Source organism: Scyliorhinus torazame, chromosome 15 (assembly GCF_047496885.1).
Source record: "Scyliorhinus torazame isolate Kashiwa2021f chromosome 15, sScyTor2.1, whole genome shotgun sequence".
Lineage (NCBI taxonomy): Eukaryota > Metazoa > Chordata > Chondrichthyes > Carcharhiniformes > Scyliorhinidae > Scyliorhinus > Scyliorhinus torazame.
This window is the reverse complement of record NC_092721.1, coordinates 139,770,640-139,795,032: the sequence shown is the minus strand read 5'-3', so window position 1 is coordinate 139,795,032 and position 24,393 is coordinate 139,770,640. Positions and strand designations below refer to the sequence as shown.

General features: G+C 46.4%; 1 protein-coding gene across 1 annotated transcript in view; it reads left to right on the top strand.

Moving 5' to 3' along the window:
- Window positions 1-24,393, top strand: part of cryl1 (crystallin, lambda 1) — a 228,182-nt gene that overhangs the window by 190,029 nt on the left and 13,760 nt on the right. Inside the window, exon 6 of the mRNA XM_072476829.1 lies at window positions 10,595-10,700. Coding sequence (XP_072332930.1) covers window positions 10,595-10,700 — 106 coding nt within the window. The remainder of the gene's footprint in view (window positions 1-10,594; window positions 10,701-24,393) is intronic.

Sequence of the window (24,393 nt, the reverse complement as noted above, 5' to 3'; positions counted from 1 at the left end):
GTGGACAGTGCGGAAGGATGTTACAAGTTACAGAGGGACATAGATAAGCTGCAGCGCTGGGCTGAGAGGTGGCAAATGGAGTTTAATGCAGAAAAGTGTGAGGTGATTCATTTTGGAAGGAATAACAGGAAGACAGAGTACTGGGCTAATGGTAAGATTCTTGGCAGTATGGATGAGCAGAGAGATCTCGGTGTCCATGTACATAGATGCCTTTTTCCTCAAATGGTGATGTCTAGTACGAGGGGACATAGCTTTAAATTGAGGGGCGATAGATATAAGACAGATGTCAGAGGTAGGTTCTTTACTCAGAGAGTAGTAAGGGCGTGGAATGCCCTGCCTGCAACAGTAGTGGACTTGCCAACACTAAGGGCATTCAAATGGTCATTGGATAGACATATAGACGATAAGGGAATAGTGTAGATGTGCTTTAGAGTGGTTTCACATGTCGGCGCAACATCGAGGGCCTAAGGGCCTGTACTGCGCTGTAATGTTCTATGTTCTAACAACTCAATCTCCATTTGCAACTTCTTTCTGTTCGCCACTAATTCCAGCATCGGGGCAATCGGGTAATGGCAGTCCACTTCGAGAATGGAGTCCACCAGCCTCTGCCTCTCCACCTTCACTAATTTATCCCGATGTGCCCTGAACAAGATTATCCTGCCCATAAACACCGCCTCAGGGCCTCCCAGAGCATGGATGACGAGACCGCTTCATTCCTGTTAAGCTTAACAAACTCCCCAATAGCAGAGGATACTTGCTCACAAAAACTCTTATTCGTGAGCAGTGCCGTGTCCAGTCTCCATCGGAGTCTCTGAAATTGGCTCAGCTCCCAAAAAAATCCACAAAATGCAGAGCATGATCAAATATAACGATTGCCCAGTACCCCCCACCCCCGGGAGAAGGGACCTACCCACCACAACAAAATCTATTTGAGCGTAGACCCGGTAGATGTGAGAAAAGGACTTGGGACTCGACTTATGCAGGCTCCGATCTAAAACCCCACCCCCCATAATTAGCAGATGAGAATCTAGATCTGGGATAGACGCCAGCATTTTGTTAATTAAAGCCGTGTCATCTCAATTTGGTGCATTACACAGTGACCAGCATCACCGGCCCGCCCGCCAATAACCGACTGACTATTACACACCTCCCTCCTGGGTCCACTAGTAAATAGCTTGCCGAAGAAAAAACATTCTCTGCAACGCCATGTGCCCCCCCCCCCCCACCCCCCCATGCCCTACAATCCAATCCCGAGTGGTATGACTGCCCCACCTATCCCTTCCGCATCCTCGTTTGACCATTAATTCTCAAATGGACCTCCTGTAAAAAAACACATCCGGCTTCAAACTTCTCAAGTGCCCAAATACCCGGGATCTCTTCATTGAGCCGTTTAACCCCCTCACATTCCAGATTATCAACTGGATCGGGGTTCTCCGGCCCCCTTCCATCCCAGGATCAGCCAAATCCATCATGTGAGGCATTTCAGCAGTGCCTCAATCTTCGCCAGCTCCAAGCACACTCAAGATGGCAGCCTCACCCCCACCTCCCCATAAAACCAGACCAAAACCCAAGGAATTGTCACTGTCAGCGGTCTCCTTTCCCACCTTCGTCTACACTCCCACCCAGAAACCAACTTTGTAACCAATTAAAAAACAAAACCCCCCGCACCCCGCCTTAACCTCCAACCCAAACAAAACCAAAACAAAAAGTCTGAACTCATTGCCTTAAATAAAATCCCACATGGTAATAAGCTGCAGCCATCTCTCCGCACCCCCCTGCCCTTCTCCCCTCCTGTTAATGAGCTATACCACTAGCAGGGTGATCCCGCACAGGGCAAAGATCAAAGTCAACACAACAATATATCAACGATCAACCACCCTGCCCAAAACAAACTTTAATACAGAGCTCTAGAAAAAAAAACAATACCCAGTCTACCTCTCCCAAATAACAATGTTCAACAGTACAAAATATCATCCCAAACTCCGTCCCTACAGACACCCACCGACAAGCCCAGGCACGATCCTAACGCCTCCCCACGTTACAAAAATCCCCTACAAGAAAATATCAAACCAAGCTAGAGTCACAGACAGACTCTTGGCGGTTGTGGCAAGGACTAAACAACATAACGGGCTACAAAGCGAAGCCGAACAGTATCTCTGGCAGCAGCACACCCCTCCCCGATGAACTCAATGCATTCTATGCTCGGTTCGAGCAGGTAACCAACAATCCGCTGTCGAGTGCCCCAGCAGCCCATAATTCACCCATACCCACCATCACAGCTTCCGAAGTCAGATTGGCCTTCCTGAAAGTGAACCCTCGGAAGGCGACGGGCCCGGACGGGATCCCTGGTCGTGCACTCAGAGCCTGCGCGGACCAGCTGGCAGAGGTGTTCGCGGACATCTTTAACCTGTCCCTACTCCACTCCGAGGTCCCCACCTGCTTCAAGAAGACCACCATCATACCGGTACCAAAGAAGAACCAGGCAACGTGCCTCAATGACTACCGACCAGTGACCCTGACTTCAGTCGTAATGAAGTGCTTCGAGAGGTTGATCATGAAGCGCATCACCTCCATCCTCCCAGAACGCCTTGATCCACTGCAATTCGCATACTGTCGCAACCGATCCACATCAGACACCATTTCCCTGGCCCTACACTCATCCCTAGAGCATCTCGAAAACAAGGACTCCTACATTAGACTCCTATTTATTGACTACAGCTCCGCCTTCAACACCATAATCCCAGCCAAGCTCATATCAAAGCTCCAAAACCTAGGACTTGGCTCCCCACTCTGCAACTGGATCCTTGATTTTCTGACCAACAGACCACAATCAGTAAGAATGAACAACACCTCCTCCACAATAGTCCTCAACACCGGCACCCCGCAAGGCTGTGTACTTAGCCCCCTACTCTACTCCCTGTACACACACGACTGCATGGCAAAACATGGTTCCAACTCCATCTACAAGTTTGCTGACGATGCCGGGGCATTGAGTATAAGAATTGGCAAGTCATGTTGCAGCTGTATAGAACCTTAATTAGGCCACACTTGGAGTATAGTGTTCAATTCTGGTCGCCACACTACCAGAAGGATGTGGAGGCTTTAAAGAGGGTGCAGAAGAGATTTACCAGGATGTTGCCTGGTATGGAGGGCATTAGCTATGAGGAGTGGTTGAAGAAACTCGGTTTGTTCTCACTGGAACGAAGGAGGTTGAGGGGCGACCTGATAGAGGTCTACAAAATTATGAGGGGCATAGACAGAGTGGATAGTCAGAGGCTTTTCGCCGGGGTAGAGGGGTCAATTACTAGGGGGCATAGGTTTAAGGTGAGAGAGGCAAGGTTTAGAGTAGATGTACGGGGCAAGTTTTTTACGCAGAGGGTAGTGGGTGCCTGGAACTCGCTACCGGAGGAGGTGGTGGAAGCAGGGACGATAGTGACATTTAAGGGGCATCTTGACAAATACATGAATAGGATGGGAATAGAGGGATACGGACCCAGGAAGTGTAGAAGATTGTAGTTTAGTCGGGCAGCATAGTCGGCACGGGCTTGGAGGGCCGAAGGGCCTGTTCCTGTGCTGTACATTTCTTTGTTCTTTAATACGACCATAGTGGGCCGGATCTCGAATAATGACGAGTCCGAATACAGGAGGGAGATAGAGAATCTAGTGGAGTGGTGTAGCGACAACAATCTCTCCCTCAATGCCAGCAAAACTAATGAGCTGGTAATTGACTTCAGGAAGCAAAGTACTGTACACACCCCTGTCAGCATCAACGGGGCCAAGGTGGAGATGGTTAGCAGTTTCAAATTCCTAGGGGTGCACATCTCCAAAAATCTGTCCTGGTCCACCCACGTCGACGCTACCACCAAGAAAGCACAACAGCGCCTATACTTCCTCAGGAAACTAAGGAAATTCGGCATGTCCACATTAACCCTTACCAACTTTTATAGTGCACCATAGAAAGCATCCTATCGGGCTGCCTCACAGCCTGGTATGGCAATTGCCCAGGACCGCAAGAAACTTCAGAGAGTCGTGAACCTCACACAAACCTGCCTCCCATCCATTGACACCATCTACACCTCCCGCTGCCTGGGGAAAGCGGGCAGCATAATCAAAGATCCCTCCCACCCGGCTTACTCACTCTTCCAACTTCTTCCATCGGGCAGGAGATACAGAAGTTTGAGAACACGCACGAGCAGACTCAAAAACAGCTTCTTCCCCACTGTCACCAGACTCCTAAATGACCCTCTTTGGACTGACCTCATTAACACTACACCCTGTATGCTTCATCCGATGTCGGTGCTTATGTAGTTACATTGTATATGTTGTGTTGCCCTATTATGTACTTTCTTTTATTCTCTTTTCTTCTCATGTACTTAATGATCTGTTGAGCTGCTCGCAGAAAAATACTTTTAACTGTACCTCGGAACACGAGACAATAAACAAATCCAATTCAATCCAAGATACAAGAACAGATGCACTTAACCATAAACAAACAACAAACTCCATATCCCGTAGTCCTCAAATACTTTAGTTCATCCCCAGTCCATGCTTCCTGACAAATTTGTTCGCATCTTCCGGCATATCAAAATAATTGTCTCCGTCCTTAAAAGCTACCCAAAGATGAGCCATGTACACCACACCAAACCTCATGTTGTTCTTACAAAGCTACGCCATGGCCTTATTAAACCACACATCTTCTTGCCAGCTCTGTCCCAAGATCTTGGTGTAACCTGATGACATGATCCTTCCATCTACAGTGCCAAATCTCCTTCGCCCACCTCAGGTCCCGCTCCTTATCCAGATATCAATAAAACCTGAGTATGAGCACAAAAGGTGGCTTCCCCAAACTGGGCTTCTGCCTCAGGGATCTATGAGCAAGGTCCAACTCGGGTGGGGTCGAAAAGACCCTCTTCCCCCACCAACATTCCAAACATCTTGGACATATAGTCCATGGAATTGGATTCCTCTAGGCCCTCCAGTAGCCCACGTTTTGCAGAATGAAGTGGTTCTCCGGATCGTCCACCTTGGCCTTTAGCGCCCTCCACTCCTCCGCCAAAACCGTCATCTCTGCCTCCAAAGAGGCAATCTGATCACTATGATTATCCGCCGGTCCAAATTCCCCAGGTCGCCTGGATTGGGGCCAAAACCCCTTCCATTGCCTTCTCTAGATCCTTGGCCATCGGCTGTCGTTGCTTCCTAAATTCATCGGCAAGGAAGCTAATCAGCTTCTCGGTCGTCTACTGAGGAGCGCCAACCTCAGCAGAAACTGCCGCCGCCATGTTTTCCCTGCTGGGCTCTAAAAGCTCCAGACTCCATTGACACTCCTTTGCCTGGAACTGCTTGTGCTGGACATTACACGACCTGGGGGATCTTATTCAACCAAAAGAAACTCCCGTGCATCGGGCAGAAAGGGCCAAAAACCGAGTATCCCATCAGAAGTCACCATGTGACCTACCGTTGAGTGTATCACCGCCACCGGAAGTCACTTCCAGAGTTTTATTATAATTCTGTCATTGTGTGGAAAGTACTAATATCCCATGTGATGCAGGCTTTCAATCTCTATTCAAGTGAATTATGATCTTTCAGTACCCACATTGTGGTCAGTGATAAAAGGATTCTTGGATTGAATAAGTGTAACAGCAATTCCACACCCTCAAACTGCATTCTGGCATACATCTGTACACTGTCATTAAACTCCAGAATTTTTAGAATGGCATTGAAGTCATTAGAACCATAAAAAGGTGCAGGAGTAGACCATTCGGTCCCTTGAACTTGACGGCCATTCAGTGGAATCATGGCTGACTTTCTACCTCCACCCCACCTTCCTGCCCGCTCCCCATATCGCTTGATTCCCTGAGGGATCAAAAATCTATTGATCCGCAGTTTTGAACATGCTCAATGATGGCACATTCACAACCCCCTGGAGTAGAGAATGATAAAAATTCATAACTGCTTGAGTTAAAAAAAACTTATCTCATTTCAGTCCTAAATAATAACCCCTTTTCTGAGGGCATGCTCCCATGTCTAGATTTCCCGGCCAGGGGCAACAACTTCTCAATGTCTACATTGTTGAGCCCCTTCAGAAGCTTGCATTTTTAAAAGAGATCATCTCTCTCTCTTCTAACCACCAGAGCATTTCCGTCCAATTTGCTTAGCCTCATCATAGGGCAACTCTCTCATCCCGGGGACCTTTGCTGTACTGTCTCCAATGCAAGTACATCTATCTTTAGATATGAAGACCAAAGCTGCGCAAAGGACTGTGTGGTCTCGCTAAAGCCCTGACAATTTCAGCAAGACTTCCTTATTCTTCCACGCCAACATGCCACTTTGCCTTCCTATTTGGTTACTGTAGCTGCATACTAACCTTTGCGTTTCTTGTACATGTACACCTAAGTTTCTTTGAACATCAACATTTTGAATATTTAAAAAAATGTTTAAGAATATTTTTTAAAAGGTGCAAAACATTTGTTTCTCTACTCTTGAAGACCAAAGTGAATAACCTCGCAATTCTTCACATTATACTCCAACTGCCTTGTTGCCAACACACTTAACGTCTCTATATCTTTATAGCCTCTTTGTGCCCTCCTCACAATTATTCCTTTGGACAATAAAGCATTTTCAGTGTTATTTACCAAAGGTATTGTGATTCTATATTATGACTGAATAGAATTGAAGAGACCTAAATGAGCAACATAATCTTCAAAAATGTAAAGTGGAGAGTGGAGATGGCAATGTCATCCGCATACTAAAGTTCCACGAGCGATGTCAGTGTAGTTTTCTTCTTGGATGTCAACCGGTTGAGGTTGAGAAATTTTCATCCTGTAGACGTTAATTATAATAGCAACAGGGTAGCACCATATCATGATTAAGGTGCAGGAAAAGTGCCCGCGGTTTCCTAATAATGCTGAATACCTGATCTCAAACTGTGCAGAAATGCTGAGTAGGTTCTTACTTGCAGTCCTTGCATATTAAATTCTCCAGCAGCAGGATTAATTGAGACCACATCAAGCAAAGTTCAGTTGCCTACTTGAAGTGACAGTGATGGAGTGAAGTGGGAGAAAGTGGGAAGTGGAAGAATTTGAATGGGATCTGAGTGGAATGGTGACTAGGACAGAAAGGAAGACAGCTGCTGTTCTGGCAAAGCTAGCAACTGGGTGTGGAGGTGAATATCAGAGGAGCAGAGGAAGGCTGGAGGGTTATGCAAGGAGGACTCGCACCTCGGACAACAACATAACAAAAAAACACTTATCAAATAGGAGTGGGGAAAGCATGAGACCGAAGAAGGGAGATGTTGAAGGGGGAATGGCAGGAAGAAGAAACAGAGCAAGACCAGGGAGTAGCCAACAATTGGTTTTGGAGTGGGTACTGAGGGAGACTGAATTACAACCACTCACAATAAGGACCATTATGGCCTATTTCAGTTGTCAATTTCAAATATGTTTTTAATGTCTTTTTCTGCTTTATTTTAATCCGGCTTTAAAAAAACATTTGGGAAAAATGTTTGACTTCAATAACACTGTCTATGGTGGCTGGTTAAAGGGACTCTTAAATTTGCTTTACACTCCAGCCATTTTTTTTTTGCTGTCCTTTGTTACGGATGCCTGGTCAGATCCCAACAGTGGCTAAGTTACAGAACCGCGGCGTTTTTTTACTTTTAAGACTGTGCGGAAAGATCAATTTGCTCCAGGAGTGATTACATAAGAAGTAGGACATGGTTGTTTTTAGAATTCCCAATGATAATTTTTTTCCAATTAAGGGGCAATTTAGCGTGGCCAATCCACCTCACCTGCACATCTTTTGGGTTGTGGGGGTGAAACCCATGCAGAGATGGGGAGAATACAAAACGTTATTAAAACAAAAGAAAAACAATCTTTAAACATCAAACCTAACAAGAACAGCTTACATGTATCTCTTAACCTGCGGAAGGATCATTAGGGCAGTACGGTAGCACAGTGGTTAGCACAGTTGCTTCACAGCTCCAGGGTCCCAGGTTCGATTCCCGGCTTGGGTCACTGTCTGTGCGGAGTTTGCACCTTATCGCGCCTGCGTGGGTTTCCTCCGGGTGCTCCAGTTTCTTCTCTCAGTCCAAAGATGTGCAGGTTCGGTGGATTGAATATGATAAATTTCCCTTTAGTGCCAAAAAAAAGGTTAGGTGGGGTTACTGGGTTATGGGGTTAGGGTGGCGGCGTGGGCATAAGTAGGGTGCTCTTTCCAAGAGCTGGTGCAGGCTCGATGGGCTGAATGGCCACCGTCTGCACTGTAAATTCTTAGGGTGCTCTTTCCAAGAGCTGGTGCAGGCTCGATGGGCTGAATGGCCACCGTCTGCACTGTAAATTCTATGTTCTATCCCTAACACACAATTTCCCATTAAACGGCATGTAAAATGAACATACAGCTCTCAACTCCACTTACGCAGGCAGGCAACAATGACCCTTGCATTTACAGAACGTATACCTTCTGTTAGCGCAGTCCTTAGACCCCTTTCTGAAAGCCTGTCTCTGTGCCAGCTTTTCATGACCTCTCCTGGTGGTTTCCCAAATTCTTCTTTCCATCCCTAGTTTTCCAAATACCCCCCCCCCCCCCCCCCCACCCCCAAAAACCCCTGTTCGAACAGGATTATTTTTCTTTCTGTTGTGCTCCACCCAGCTTCTCAAACAATGGTTCTGTCCTGGGGTTTCCAGAGTTGAACTCATCATCGCTATCTGGGCTTTTGATTGCCCACTCCAGTTTACATAAAAGGGCAGCACGGTAGCATGGTGGTTAGCACAATTGCTTAACAGCTCCAGGATCCCAGGTTCGATTCCCGGCTTGGTTCACTGTCTGTGTGGATTCTGCACGTTCTCCCCGTGTGTGCGTGGGTTTCCTCCGGGTGCTCCGGTTTCCTTCCACAGTCCAAAGATGTGCAGGTTAGGTGGATTGGCCATGCTAAATTGCCCTTAGTGTTCAAAATTGCCCTCAGTGTTGGGTGGGGTTACTGGGTTATGGGGATAGGGTGGAGATGTGGGCTTGGGTAGGGTGCTCTTTCAAAGAGCCGGTGCATACACGATGGGCCGAATGGCCTCCTTCTGCACTGTAAATTCTATGAAATCCAGTTTACATAAAAGAACAGGGCCATGCTATGAATATCCAGCTAATCTCCAATTTACAGACAAAAGAGGCCATCAGACTCTGTAATGGGTTAATGACTGGTCAGACCAGAGTATCCCAGAGAACAATGAATCTTAACTGAATCACCCCGGCTGAACAGGAATACCCTGTTAATTCCCATTGACGAGTTGAAGTCTGAATGGAACAATGTGACTCTGGCCAGGTGTAGGCGTATACCTCTGACTCAGTGCTAGCAGTTTTACCCTCAGACTGGTAATCCCTAAATTGCCCATTCCATCTTCGATACAATTTCCTAACATCTCCCTATCATAGCACCTTGCTGCATACCTAACCAGGAATGAAAGCCTGTGACTTACTGCAGTGTGAAGAACATTGCTCTCTCCGTGCAACCCAAAGAATAATCTGTTTCCCTTAAAATCAAGTTTGCATGGCCAATGATTCTTTTCCTGCCTAAAATCAGGTTGAGGATTTGCTCATATTGCAGCAGTGACCTTATCCTCATGCAGCATGCTTATGTGCCAACTTCAGGAACAGCTCTGGACTCAATTTTTGGTAAGACGACAATGGGAAATTTCAGGGGGGTAGGCTTCACAAGTTTGCAAAAGAAATTGATCTTTACTGATCCACCATCTAGTAAAATTGAATATTACTGTTGGAAATCAGTCAAAACTGAAACACCTGAGAGGTTTACTGGCATTCAAGCAAAATGATTGCAGCAATTGTAAGCACTGCTGCTTTAAATCTGTTTTTGCCGATGTAAGCAGTGTGACAGGGATCAGAGAGGCATGACGATCTGACTTACTCAAATGCTCCGGGTTAATTATTATTCGGTGATCATAATCTTATATGTTGTAACTTAATCCAGTAACATTTTTGAGGTAACTTCAGTTTTAAATTTTACTAATTGGATTTGTGGATTGTTTGCTTTGAGTTCAAACATCAGAAATATGTATGGTGTAAAACTTCATTTGAAGATTTATTTACAACTAGAATCTAGAACTTGGTAGACTTGTTTGTTTTATTGTTAACAGCTTTGTTGGCAGACACAACAAAATTCCCATTCTAATAAGTGATTTTTTGATTTCTGCATGACTGGAATTCGGGCGAAATTGGCTTTATGGGAGCCATTTTCCAATTTCATCTGCTGACAAGGAGCTATGCTATGAATATTTCTATTTGTATTTTGGAAATTCAAGCTTGTGCTGTGCAGACCATTAAATGCCATAAGATCATGGGTGTGATTCTCCGTTCCCACAGCCGGTCAATGGGGTTTCCCATTGTGGGCCACCCCATGTTGTCGGGAACTGCACGGGCGTGGGTGTGCTGCCGGCGGGGCAGAGGATCCCACCGACGGAGAATCCTGTGGCATGAATCTAAATTTCAAACATGCACTTTGAGCAAGGGGAGCTCTTGCTGTCAGTACCACTGGCAAGTTGTCCCTTAATCCTCATTCTGCATAACAAACCTATTGTTTGCTTCCCAACAGGATGGTGTTCTCTCACCCGAGGATGTAGACTTTGTGATGTCGACAGGTTTGGGAACACGCTATGCTTTTATGGGACCTTTTGAAACTATTCATCTCAATGCAAAAGGTAAGTACCGGTGTGGCCTATCGCAGCAAAATATTATTCCATCAAGTACTATTACACTAAAACCATCCTTATTCACTGGAGGTATGGTTAAGCAAATCAAAGTTTTTATTATCGTGTTATTCACCCTGGGGTAGCACGGACTGCAACTGGATGCAGTTGTACTGTAAAGTAGACACCAAACTTAGACGTTCAATACGTTTTATTGAACTTCTGGAGCAGTGCACACAGCTTGCTGTGGGTTGACACTCTACTAATCTAAGTGTGCTAACTATAACTAACTAGATCAGACTAGCTCTGAGCCACGTGTAGAAGGTGCTAACTGATATATACACCCTGACTGTCACTACAGTTGTCACCAGTGGAAAGAGGCAGAGTGCTGATGCCTTGTGTGTTTTATAGTGGGAAACCCACCTCTAGTGTTCTGCCTGGTGATTGGTTGTTTTCTGTCCTCGAAGTTTACCATACCGAGGAAGCGTAGTACCGCCTTTTTGTCTTCCGGGGTCTTCATGGCGTTAATGACATTGACTTTGTCCGAATCTGGTTGCACGCCCTGCTGGGATATCTGGTCGCCCAAGAATTTGATGGATGACATGCCAAAGGAGCACTTGGCCTTGTTCAACATGAGGCCGTTTGCATGGACACGTCGAAAGACTTGTTTGAGATGAGATATGTGTTCCTCGGGGGTCGTGGACCATATGATTACATCATCTACATAGACACGCACACAACTCAATGCCCTCCATCATCTGCTCCATGATCCTGTGGAAGATTTCAGAAGCTGAAACAATGCCGAACGGCATCCGGTTATAACAGTACCTTCCGAAAGGTGTATTGAACGTGCAGAGCTTCCTGCTGGACTCGTCCAGTTGTATCTGCCAGAAACCATGCGCTGCATCTAGCTTTGTGAAGAATTTGGTGTGTGCCATCTCACTGGTCAGTTCCTCCAGCTTCGGGATCGGGTAGTGTTCCCGCATTATGTTCCATTTAAATCTTTAGGATCTATGCATCTCCGCAACTCTCCTGAGGGCTTCTTCACACAGACTGTCGAGCTGACCCAGTCAGTCGGTTCCGTCACTTTAGAGATGATGTCCTGGTCTTGGAGCTCCTGTAGCTGTGCCTTTAAACATTCCTTCAGAGGAGCCGGCACCCGGCGTGGTGCATGGATTACAGGCGTGGCATCAGGCCTGAGTAGGATCTTGTAGCAGTATGGCAGCGTACCCATTCCACTAAACACATCCGGGTATTGCGCCAGGATGTCATCAATGTGAGCCTGAAGATCCACATTGGAAGAAGACATGGCATGGACTCGCTGTACGAGGCTGAGTAGCTTGCATGCATGGGCACCAAGCAGGGATGCCTTATCAGGCTTGACGATTTCGAATCGCAGTGTGGCATTGATGGTCTTGTTGGAGACAAACAGATGACAAGATCCTAATGCAGTTATGGCATTGCCATTATAATCAAGGAGCTGGCAGGCTAGCAGAAGAATTTTGGGTTGCTTTTTAATGCGGTCAAAATCAGCTTGAGAGATGAGATTGGCTGAAGCACCAGTGTCCAGCTTGAACTGGATGCTGCATTGATTTACTTGTATGACAGCACGCCATTCGTCCGCGGAATCCACATTGAGGATAGATAGGCATCTTGCTGAATTTGAGGAGGCATATTCATATGTCGTGATGATGCCCGCACGATATGGGGACTCCAGGCTGTTGTCCTCTGGATCCATAGTGCTATCAGAATCCAGTAGACCTTGCTGTACACATCGAACGCGTTTGCGTTGGAAATGGGATCGCTGGCCCTTGACCGGTGGTGCAGACCTGCACAAGGCTGCATAATGTCCAGGCTTCCCACAATTTAAACATCGCCTGCCTTTTGCAGAGCATTGCCGCTTTAAGTGGGCGGTGCCGCAGTTCGGGCACGTCATGACGTTGACGTTGTTACGCTCCGTGCGTTGTCGCACATGCGCAGTGCGGCCAGCCGACGTTCGCACTTGCGCAGTTTGGTCTTCGGCCGCTTCGTTCTCCTGTTCGTGGTGCTCATGCGTGGGACCCTGGGGAAAGCGTGCAAAATGGCCGCCTTCATCGATACTGAGGCGCCGCATCCGGGCGATGGCCTGTACACTCTCTGCCTCGTGGGAGGCAAGTTGTTCCTGTTCTGCCGATTTGAAAGGGGAGTACCGATTTCTCGCCTGTTCATGCATTTTACACTTCTCGATTGCGACTGGCAGGGTCATGTTTTTAATTTTGAGGAGCTGCTCCCGCAAAGAGTCAGAGTGGACCCCAAACACGATCTGATCCCTGATGATGGAATCGGCGGTGTCACCATAGTTGCAGGACTGCGCTAATATACGGAGATGAGTTATAAAGAATTGGAAAGGTTCATCCTTACCCTGAAGGCGTTGCTGGAAGACGTAGCACTCAAAGCTCTCATTCGTTTCGACTTCACAGTGACTGTCGTATTTAGCCAAAACGGTCTTGAATTTGGTCTTGTCCTCGCCGTTGGCAAAAGTGAGCGAGCTAAAAATTTGGATGGCTTGGTCCCCTGCAGTTGATAGGAGCAGCGCGATTCTTCTGGCATCAGACGCATGCTCGAGGCCCAAGGCCTCAATGTAGAGATGGAACCTCTGCTTGAAGACCCGCCAGTTGGTGCCGAGATTGCTGGAGATCCATAGCTGTGGAGGGGCCTGGATCTTCTCCATGCTGCTGGAAAGCACTCGCTGGTCGTCACTGACTCACTCGAGGTAAACCACTTGGATAAAGTAGACTACTGGTACCATGTCGTGTTATTCACCCTGGGGTAACACGGACTGCAACTGGATGCAGTTGTACTGTAAAGTAGACACCAAACTTAGACGTTAGTTGAATACGTTATATTGAACTTCTGGAGCAGTGCACACAGCTTGCTGTGGGTTGACACGCTACTAATCTAAGTGTGCTAACTATAACTAACTAGACCAGACTAGCTCTGAGCCACGTGTAGAAGGTGCTAACTGATATATACACCCTGACTGTCACTACAGTTGTCACCAGTGGAAAGAGGCAGAGTGCTGATGCCTCGTGTGTTTTATAGTGGGAAACCCCCCCCTAATGTTCTGCCTGATGATTGCTTGTGTTCTGTCCTGTGTGTTGATTAGCTGTACTGGGTGTCTGTCACTGCCTGTCTGTATCTCATTATGTGCATGAGTGCACATCATGACATTAAAGAACATGGGTCAGGTTATGACATTAACATTGGTAGTTTCTTTTTGATGCTCATGTTGCTAGGACCAGTGCGAAAGTCTTCTGGAATGTTGCAAATTAGTGTTTGGACATTTTGAGTTTGCCTTCCCTGAGGCAGATCAGTGAATGATAGAATCCCTACAGTGCAGAAGGAGGCCTTTCAGCCCATCGAGTCTGCACCGACCCTCCGAAAGAGCACCTTGGCCAGGCCCGTGCCCTATCCCCATTACTAGGGACACTAAACAGAATTTTAGCATGGCCAATCCACCTGACCGGCACATCTTTGGAATGTGGGAGGAAACCGGAGCACCCGGAGGAAGCCCGGGCAGACACAGAGAGGATGTCAATCATCTAGGCTTCCATCAAAGCCTATTGTAGCCATTTTAAACTATGATTCTGTATAGGATTCAAAATCTGCTTAGATCGCCAACTCTGGTTGGACATATCCCTGGCAGCTTGCTCACATAATGAGTGGCCTGCTTAAGTTTGGCCATGATGCCTATCGTTTTTGCAAATGTTATAGGATTTACCTTATAAACTGGGATTAAAATGAGCGGCTAGTTTATTTTTATCTCTTTTTTTTTAGCCAGTGCAGGCATGATGGGCTGAATGGCCTCTTTCTACACTGTAACTTTTCTATGGTTCCATAAACTGCTTGCTCCCTAGTAATTGAGTGTTTTTGTTGATGGCTTCACGCCAGCAGCTGATCTGCATGAGAAGTTCCAGGAGGTTCAGCTTCCATTCTGGGATACTCCTGGACAATCCCAGGGGAATTTGGTAATCTTAAACTCCATTCTGTTATTCAACACAAGAGACATTAATATAAGAGGTGGCAGATGGGATTTTGTTATCATTTTAGTGTGAGGTGATGAAATTTTTTGAGGAGGTGATGAAAATGATTGATGAGGAAAGGGCTGTGGATATTGTCTACATGGACTTTAGTAAAGCATTTGAGAAGGCCCCTCATGGCAGGCTGATGCAAAAGATTAGATCACATGGGGTCAGTGGTGAACTAGCTGGATGGATCCAGAACTGGCTTGGCCATAGAAGACAGAGGGTAGCAGTGGAAGGTTGTTTTTCCGAATAGAGGTCTGTAACTAGTGGTGTTCCGCAGGGATCAATTCTGGGACCTCTGCTCTTTGTAATATATATAAATGACTTGGAAGAAAACGTAGCGGGTCTGATTAACAAGTTTGCGAATGATACTAAGATTGCAGGAGTTATGGATAGTGATGAAGATTGTCAGAGTATACAACAGGATATAGATAGGCTGCAAAATTGGGCTGAGAAATGGCAGATGGAATTTAACCCGGACAAATGTGAGGTGATGCATTTTGGTAGATCCAATTCAGATGGGAGCTATAAAATAAATGGCAGAACCATCAGGAGCATAGAGGCACAGAGAGATCTGGGTGTGCAGGTCCACAGATCCTTAAAATTGGAAATGGTGGTAAAGAAAGCATATGGCATGCTTGCCTTCATAGGATGGGGTATCGAGTATAAAAGCTTGAAAATTATGTTACAATTATATAGAACATTGGTTGGGCCACATTTGGAATACTGTGTCCAATTCTGATCACCGCACTACCAGAAGGACGTGGAGGCTTTGGAAAGAGTACAGAAAAGGTTAACAGGATTTTGCCTGGTATGGAGGGTATTAGCTATGAGGAGAGATTGAATAAACTGGGATTGTTCTCCCTAGAGAGACGGAGGCTCAGGGGTAGAAGTTTATAAAATTATTAGGGGTATAGGTAGGGTGAACAGTTGGAGGTTTTTCCCAAGGCAGAAATGACAATTACAAGGGAGCACAAGTTCAAGGTGATGGGGGGGGGGGGGGGGGGGGGGGGGGGGGGTTCAGTGGAGATTTGAGGGGGAAGCTTTTTACACAGAGGGTGGTGGTGGCCTGGAATGCACTGCCAAGTGAGGTGGTTGAGGCAGATAGGTTAGCGACCTTTAAGACTTATTTGGATAGGCACATGAACAGACGGGGTATAGAAGGATAAAGGCGGTTGGTCTAGATAGGACACGTGATTGGAGCAGGCTTGGAGGGCCAAAGGGCCTGTTCCTGTGCTGTATTGTTCTTTGTATTGTCTCTAGGCTATCAAATAGCTCTGTATCTATGTTTATCATTACAATAAAAAATATCTTTAAAATGCTGCTCATCTCCTAAATGAATCATTGCTCCTCCAGTTAAATCAAAACTGATTTTGGTTTTGTTGTTTGTAACACTATACATTGTAGCCATCTGGGATGTCCACTCACAAAGGCAAACATGACCACTTGCAAAGAATCACGGGAAATATGGCCAATGCAGGATCTGGACGAACTCAGAGCTTAAGTGTATATTTGCCACTAGATAACCAGACACTATCGAAACCCCCAGCAGATTTGCATTCTAATGGCCCATTTCCCCAGAACAAAAGACTTGTACTCAGGTATCAGATACAGATCCAGACTCATCGGCACCACTCCCTCCACCCAGGAAGCCCAAACAGCCAACGTCAATGACCGCTCAGGACACGCCCAGCTATCAAGGCACCCGCCCCTTTATTGGCTGTAATCGAAGCCTGCCGAATTATTGGGTCCAAAGCTAAGGACCGCCCAAAAGAGCGCAAACCCCCCGAAGGATAAAAAGAAACACTGCCATGTGTTCAATCTCTCTTGGCCCCGGCGCTTGGTCTCTCTTGGCCCCGACCTACGCCTAAAGCCAAGTGCAGCACCACGACCAGAAGCAAGTTCAAGACCAACGTTCGCTACCAGACGGATGAGCCCAGAAGAAACAAAGTCACTTCTCCAGACCCAGCCACGCAAGATCCGAACAAAGGCCTTGTTCCTCTGCATAAAGCCTGGTGCCTGAAGTTAAGTACAGGTTGTTGTAGTGTTAGGTGTAATTTAGCTTGTAGTGTTTTATGTTGCATGTCGAAGTAATTCTTGTGTGTAAATAAACTATCATTGAACTTGAACTATCTAACTGGCTGTTGGGTCTTTGATCGATATCCGGCTAAACCTTGTGGTAGTATTATTTGATATCTGGCGACTCTGAAAAGCAATATCATCATTAATAACTATCAGTATCCAGTTAAAAAGAGCAACATTATTGGCATCTCTGAGCCGAATTGGCAACATTATAGGCGACATCTGACAGGTCTCGACCTAGAAGTGATTTTGTCACTCCGAGAGAACCCACAAATCGTTGAATTAGAAATCCAATTGGGAAAAGTGACAGAAACCACAAGTGTAAGGCCAGTATCGATCAAATCTCCAAGATTCGGAAGTGTGTATTAACTTGCATGCGTACTAACAAGGATATAAGGTAAACTCGTTAGATTTTGTTGCTTAAAACTATCGGAAGTATTGTGAATCGGAAAATACCTTAGGCCATACCCACTGTTCAAATCGCCGCCTTATTCCCCCTGTCCCAAATTTATGGTAGAGAAACAGAGATTACGGTAGGAAAAGAGATACTAGTAGAAATGGCCGCAAAGGCAATGGAACGCCTCATGAATCCGCAATAACCCGAGGTCACAGCGACCAGTAGAGCAGAGCAATGCCCCATATGGGAAGAGGAATTGAGAAAGCACTTGAAGCAGAAAGGATGGCCCCTCTGGTCCGAGTTTTGTTCGAATGAAGAGTCAGGTCCTGGTAGTATAGGACAAACCTGGTGGGATAACCGAACCGAGATACATAAAAAGAATGTAGGAAAAGTTTGTAAGCCGATGGCAATCGTGTCCTGTCTGGCACAATTGCGAGGCACAGAGGCGGTCGTGAGGACGCACCAGACAGCTTGTAGAGAAAGAGGAGAAAAGTGAGGGAAATGTTAGTGAATGTAAGAAAGTTAATGAGCAACTCCGAGAGCAGCTAAAGACAAGGAGATGGCTGATGTCAAACGGACACACCAATCTTGTTCGGTTCACCTAAGCAGCTTTCGGACACAATACGATAAGGCCTACCAAGATACACAACGCACAGTTTTGGTAAGAACAGTTAAAGAAACAATGCGCAGATTTAAAGGCAGCTTTACGAGCACTCCATAGTTCCACAATGGAACAAAGGCAGAGTTCAGTAGATCACGTCAAATGTAAACGATAAATAGAGAAGTTGCAGTCACTGCACTCAGTGCAAAACGGATTCAGAGTCACCTTTGGACCAAATTTAAACCAGAAAAATGACCCCGGTTGGCAGGAACTCAATGAAACTGCCCATAGATATGTAGATGACACTGAGAATCAGAATAGAGCCTCGCAGGCCCCAAAAAGGAAAGCACCCGCACCACCGACTGCTCAAGCAGCACACAACCCCATGAATCCAGTCACCACGCAGCGCAAGTCACCGATTGACGATGAACCCAATTTCGTGTACACCACCCCACTAACCATCACACAATTGAGAGATGCCTGTGCCAAAATAGAACCATTCCAACCCACAGCAAACCTGCATCATTTCTTTGAGCGAGTAAGACAACAGACAGTTATGTAGGATCTGGACGAACCGGAGGAAGTGAAGCTTATAGTAATGAGCCTTGACCCACCCGTTAGCTCAGCATTACCAGACCCACAGAATGTAGGAGGAGGAAGCCTCCAGGAGATGAAGGCAGCTATTTTAGACGCGATTGGTTACAACAGAGGAGACCCAATAGAAGGTCTAAACCGTTGTAGACAAAAGAAGGGAGAGAATCCGACTGTATACGCAGGACGCCTTTGGATACACTTTAAAGCGGTCTTTGGGGATTTAGTCCGCGCACACTTAGATAACGACAACACAACCAAATGGGCCCACACTTTAGTCTCCCACGCCACAGAAGCAGGTCAAAAAGCCTGTGTGCATTATGACCCCGCAGACGCCACACATAATGAAGTGTGGGTTTTAAAGAGACTCTCCAGGGCTTGAGAACAATCCCTACATAGAAAGGCAGATCAGGAGAAGGCAGAAGCGATTATGAACCCAGTAAGAACAAATCAGCACCCCACATGGGTAACTGAGGGTAGAAATGAAGGACAGCACCCCAGAGCACAGGCACCACGAGGATGCTATAATTGTGGACAGCAGGGACATTACGCCCGCGAATGCAATGCCCCCCCCCCCCCCCCCCCCCCCGAACAAGCAACGGAACCAGCAATCGAACGCCCCACCTAGGAACAATGTTAGGCCCATACATAGCATTAGCGTCCGATCGGGTCATGCCGCGACCAATAGCACAGATTGACGGTGTTCGGACTCCTCAACTTTGGTCTGCGACACACTCTGGGACAAATCAGGCAGACCAGTAGTCACAGGCACATCCAGGGACATCCAGTAGAGTTCCTTTGGGACACAGGAGGTTCCCGCACCACTTTAAACTCCTCCACAATGTTTCAGCATGACAAATGGCCCACCACAGACACCATCACTCTTAGTGGATTTACAGGACATGAATAGCAGGGATACATTATGGCCCCCGTAGATATTCAACTCGGAAACATAAATACCAAGCACCCCATTGTTTTAGTGGATTTGCCCCAAACTGCAGAGCACATTTTAGGAATCGACTTTGTGAGCTCATACAACCTTTCCTTTGACCCCGTGAATAAGTGTGTTTGGAAAATGGCCAGAACAGCAAGAGCCCCGGCCACGCTCACAGTAGGAGACTATGAACATAGAATATGCTCAGTGGGAGATTATTGGTTTGACCCACAAGCGATTACCACAGATAAGACGATTAGAGAGGCCCTAAGAAAACATAAAGCATCTTTCGCCCAGCACAAGCACAATTGCGGAAATATTCCAGCAACAGTCACCATTACAGGTCCCAATCCCAAGCCCCAGAAGCAATACGGTTTCCCACAGCAAGCCAAGGGAGAAATTGCAAAAGTAATTCAAAGTTTGCTAGACCAAGGTCCCAAAACGAGTCCCAAAACAATGCTAAAGCAGGGAGTACTTGCTAAGTACTTTACTGTGCTGGACATTAGCAATGGCTTTTGGTCCATTCCTTTAGATAAGAATTGCCAATACAAATTTGCCTTCACGTTCCAAGGACAGCAATATACATGGACATGCCTTCCGCAAGGTTTCCACAACTCCCCCTCCATTTTTCACCGACAATTGGCAAACGGACTATCCAAATTTTCCCGACCTGAATGCCTCATTCAATATGTGGATGACTTGCTCCTACAAACTGACACAAGGGAAGAGCACGTTAAGCTTCTTTCCGAATTACTAGGTCTCCTGCACTCAATTGAATGTTAAGTTAAACCGAAGAAAGCCCAGATCCTAAAAGAAAAGGTCCTATACTTAGGCACCATTATCACACACGGAAAAAGAGAGATAGAACAGAAACGGATTGAATCGATAGTTAAATTGCTCTTGCCCCACAATGTCACTGCACTCCAGTCATTTTAAGGATTAGTTGGGTATTGTAGGAACCGTATAGATGGTTTTGCCACAAAGGCAGCCCCACTTTCCGAGCTCCTTAAAAAGAACGGCCCATGGGAATGGCTTCCACAGCACACGGACGCCATTGATGCATTAAAACGCGCCCTAGGCACAGCCCCTGCTTTGCAGGTACCAGACCCACACTCTCCATACGCCATAGAAGTAGCGACCACCGACTGAACCCTCTCTGCAGTACTACTACAGGAAAGACATGACTGTTTAGGACCCATAGCCTATGCCTTCTCGAGTTTTGGATCCCGTGAAGCAAGGATTTTCAGCCTGTGAACGGCACTTGCTCGCAGTCTTTTAGGCAGTTCAATACTTTGCATATATCACAGGCCTCAACCCTATAATGATTTTAACCGAGCACACCCCAACGCAACTACTGTTAGATGGTAGGTTAAAAGACGGTTCAGTTAGCCAGATCAGAGCAGCTCACTGGACCCTGCTCCTACAATGAAGGGACATCACAGTTAAACGGACAAAGACCCAAACATTTTTAGCGGACAATTTACAGTATTAAGGAACTCCATATGAGTGCCAGATCATTGCAGCCAAACACCACACAGGACCCTTTATTCCAAAATCGCTACACCCACGTGTAGGTAGCAAAGATCAGAATTCCCCGACCACAGATAACTCTTAAAAAATTTATGTAGATGGTTCCTCCACCATTGATAATGGAAAAAGAATAGTATGCGGTATTTATGTGGAAGACGTGCATTAGAGGAGATAGCGCTAAAATTGCCAGGTCACTTAGGATCGCAGGCAGCCGAATTAGCCGCAATTGCATATGTAGTGCAGCACCCAGATTCTTTCCCGACTCCCGCAGATATATATTCGGACAGTTTATATGTCTGTAACAGTTTGACGGAATTCCTGCTCTGTGGGAATCTAGAGGATTTATGTCCGCTGACGGTAAACTCCTACCCTTGTTAAGTAATGGGTTAAGAGACATTGCAATTAGTTGACTCATTTATGTTAAGTATCCATTAATTGACACTAATATGTAAAGGGGCTTCAGGTGGCCTCTGTCAGGTGGTGTGTTGTTAAGAGTTTTGTGCAGAGGTTGTGGAAGTGAAATAAATGGTGTTTGGTGAGAAGGAACAAGAACTTTAGACTCTTCATATCACAGCAACTAAAACGGTTAACAACCCTCAGCCCCATTATTGAAGCACATTCTTGAAACAGCTAAAGACCGCACATATGGCATAATAAAAGTCAGAAGCCATCATCGTTTGTCCCCACCCGGTAACGTAAAGGCAGACGCCCTAGCAAAGACAGGATCATGACACGGTCACTCTTGGCAACCCCCCGAGAGTGAGCTGATACACGCAGTCCAGGTCTCACTGAAGGCAGGCGACACTTTTAGACAAATTTTAGACGGTACCTTCCCAGCCCCCTACGATAAATTCAAGGATGCATTGACGGTACAGGACGGAATAATTTTAAAGAATGGAATTTATATGGTCCCCACCCAGGACAGGAACCAGATAATTTGCCAATTTCACGATGGACACGGACATCAGGGGATAGAAACCACCATTGCCCACTTAAGACCTTTGTGCTGGTGGCCTGATTTAAAAGCAACATAAACGCATTATGTTGACATTTGTTTAATCTGCGCACAGAATAATCCAGAAAGGTACGCCAGAAAAGGACAATTAAGACACACCCGACCTGTTAATGGCCCATGGACGAATTTACAGCTCGATTACATTGATCCCCTCCCCCCCTGAAGAAATGGTTTTAAATATGTGTTGGTAGTGATCGACACCTTCACAAAATGGGTGGAAGCATTTCCCTCCAGGACAAACACGGCTAAGGCAACAGCCAAGATTTTAACGCAGCAGATATTTACACGATGGGGACTCCCCCGCAATATTGAATCAGACCAAGGTTCTCATTTTACAGGCAGAGTTATGCAGAATGTCCTGACAATTTTCGGCTTAAAACAGAAGTTCCATATTGCTTATCACCCACAATCCAGCGGCATTGTGGAACGTATGAGTCGGACCCTGAAAGCTACTATTAGGAAAATGGTGCCACAGCACAACACCACATGGGACACGGTTCTCCCATTCACCCTTATGTTTATTAGGAACACAGTATCAATTTCCACAGGATTCACCCCCCCACACACTCATGACCCATGAAAGGAACTGAATATTCATTAGGACTTGATTTGGCCAGCTCCACAGTCACCGCCCTCACCCACGAAAAAGCAGTCCAACAGGTCACGGAAAATATTAAAGCAGCCCAGCTCGCTGCAGCTGTCCGACTAGGCGCTAGGAAAAAGCAGAGTACGGCCTACTTTGATAAAACAGTCCACTCAGTAGAGTATACAGTCGGTCAGCAATGATGGTTTCCTTACACAACCCAAGTTCGTTCCTTCCCTAAATTTGCAGGACCCTACTCCATTTCGGATAAAATGAGCCCCTTGGTGTACAAAATAACGTACCCTAATGGAAAAACAGGCTGGTTCCATATCAACCAGCTTAAAGTTTATGGAACCCAATGCAGCCACTCACACCACGTCTCCCTGGCAATGGCAGACGAGTACGCCCCGCCCACTGACAGCCTAGACCGACCCTCCCCCAGCTAGGACAGCCCGCCCACAGACCCAACCTTGTCCCTGCCCACAGGAACGACTTTCCACCTTGAACTTGATTCAGACGCTGGCGACAACACTCCAGACTTATTTGAAATCAATGACCAATGGCACAATCACCCAGGCTCCAGTCGCTTCAGCCGCTGGAACCACGACCAAGACATGTTTGGCTCCCTGTAACCGCTTTCATTGCCACAGCCAGAGCCACCGCCTGACGAGAGAAATTTGCCCTTTGCAGCTACCGCCCCTCATGACCAAAGAATTCCCCATTGTCACCGCGATAACCCTTGTCGATTAATACGGAATGATGATTCGGATCCCACAATGGCCCACATGGCCAGACACGAGTTTGGCAACCGGGAGATGGTGATGACTCAGAATCTGACTCCCGCTACGGTAACCCTTTTGCAACGCTTTTTGATACTGAAGCCTGAGGTGTCCAGATGATGAGAAAAAGGAACCGGCTGAGATTTACGGTGTCCTATTTCCTGATGGAGCCTGACTGCTTTCTTTCTTTTTGATCTTACATGGATTTAGCTAATGTCACTTTGACATGGAATTTCTTATTGCACTTTATTCTTCTGGTCTCACATGTTTTAATTAATGTCGGCCATTCACTAAATTTCTTGATGCAGTCATGATTACTCTTCTGCACATTGTCGGAGTCCGTATGTTACAAATTCTTTCCGCTCGTGTAAGGTCACCCAGGCAGTGGAGTAACGGCACTAATCCCCACCCTGCCTGAGGACCCCCTATGTATTCGGTCAGCCAAGCTCGGGTAGTGGAGCAACGGCACTGATCACCGCCCTACCCGAGGAAGTCCACCCATTCTTGCCCTGCCACGGCTCACACGCACCCCATGTTCCCGACAATGCGAGTAATTTGGAAAAGTTTTTAACACTCCTTACTGTCCTTGGCAGGTTTTTGTTTCCCCTTATCTGTTCTTTTTGCATGTGGTTTAAAGAATGCTTTTCGTCACAGTCTCTGCACTCAACTCTTTATTTTCAGCGACTCTTTGGTCGCTACCCCAACTGCTATTTACATGTTCACCACACTTGGTTGTAACAAAATTTGCTGCTATACGCATCGACCACAAGCTGCGAGATTCCTTGCACTTTAACAGAATTTTTTTTTCCGGATGTCTTATCTCAAAAATTATTATTTAAAATAAAAAATGAGGGAGTCACACATGGTGACGATTCTAATGGGTAATTGAAGTTCAGAAGAGAAAGACAAACAAAATGAGATCTTAACCAAGGGTAATAACAGATACTATGCTTGCACCCCCAGAAATATACGAAGAACGGCGAACAAAAAGACAAGAAGATGAAGACAGAACTGATGACCTCCATTATGATCATCGTTGGATCCCTACAGTTGCGCGCGTTGACAGCCTTTGTACCCCACACCACACCGGCCCCGAACATGACCACACAACATGATACCCCTAGCCCGG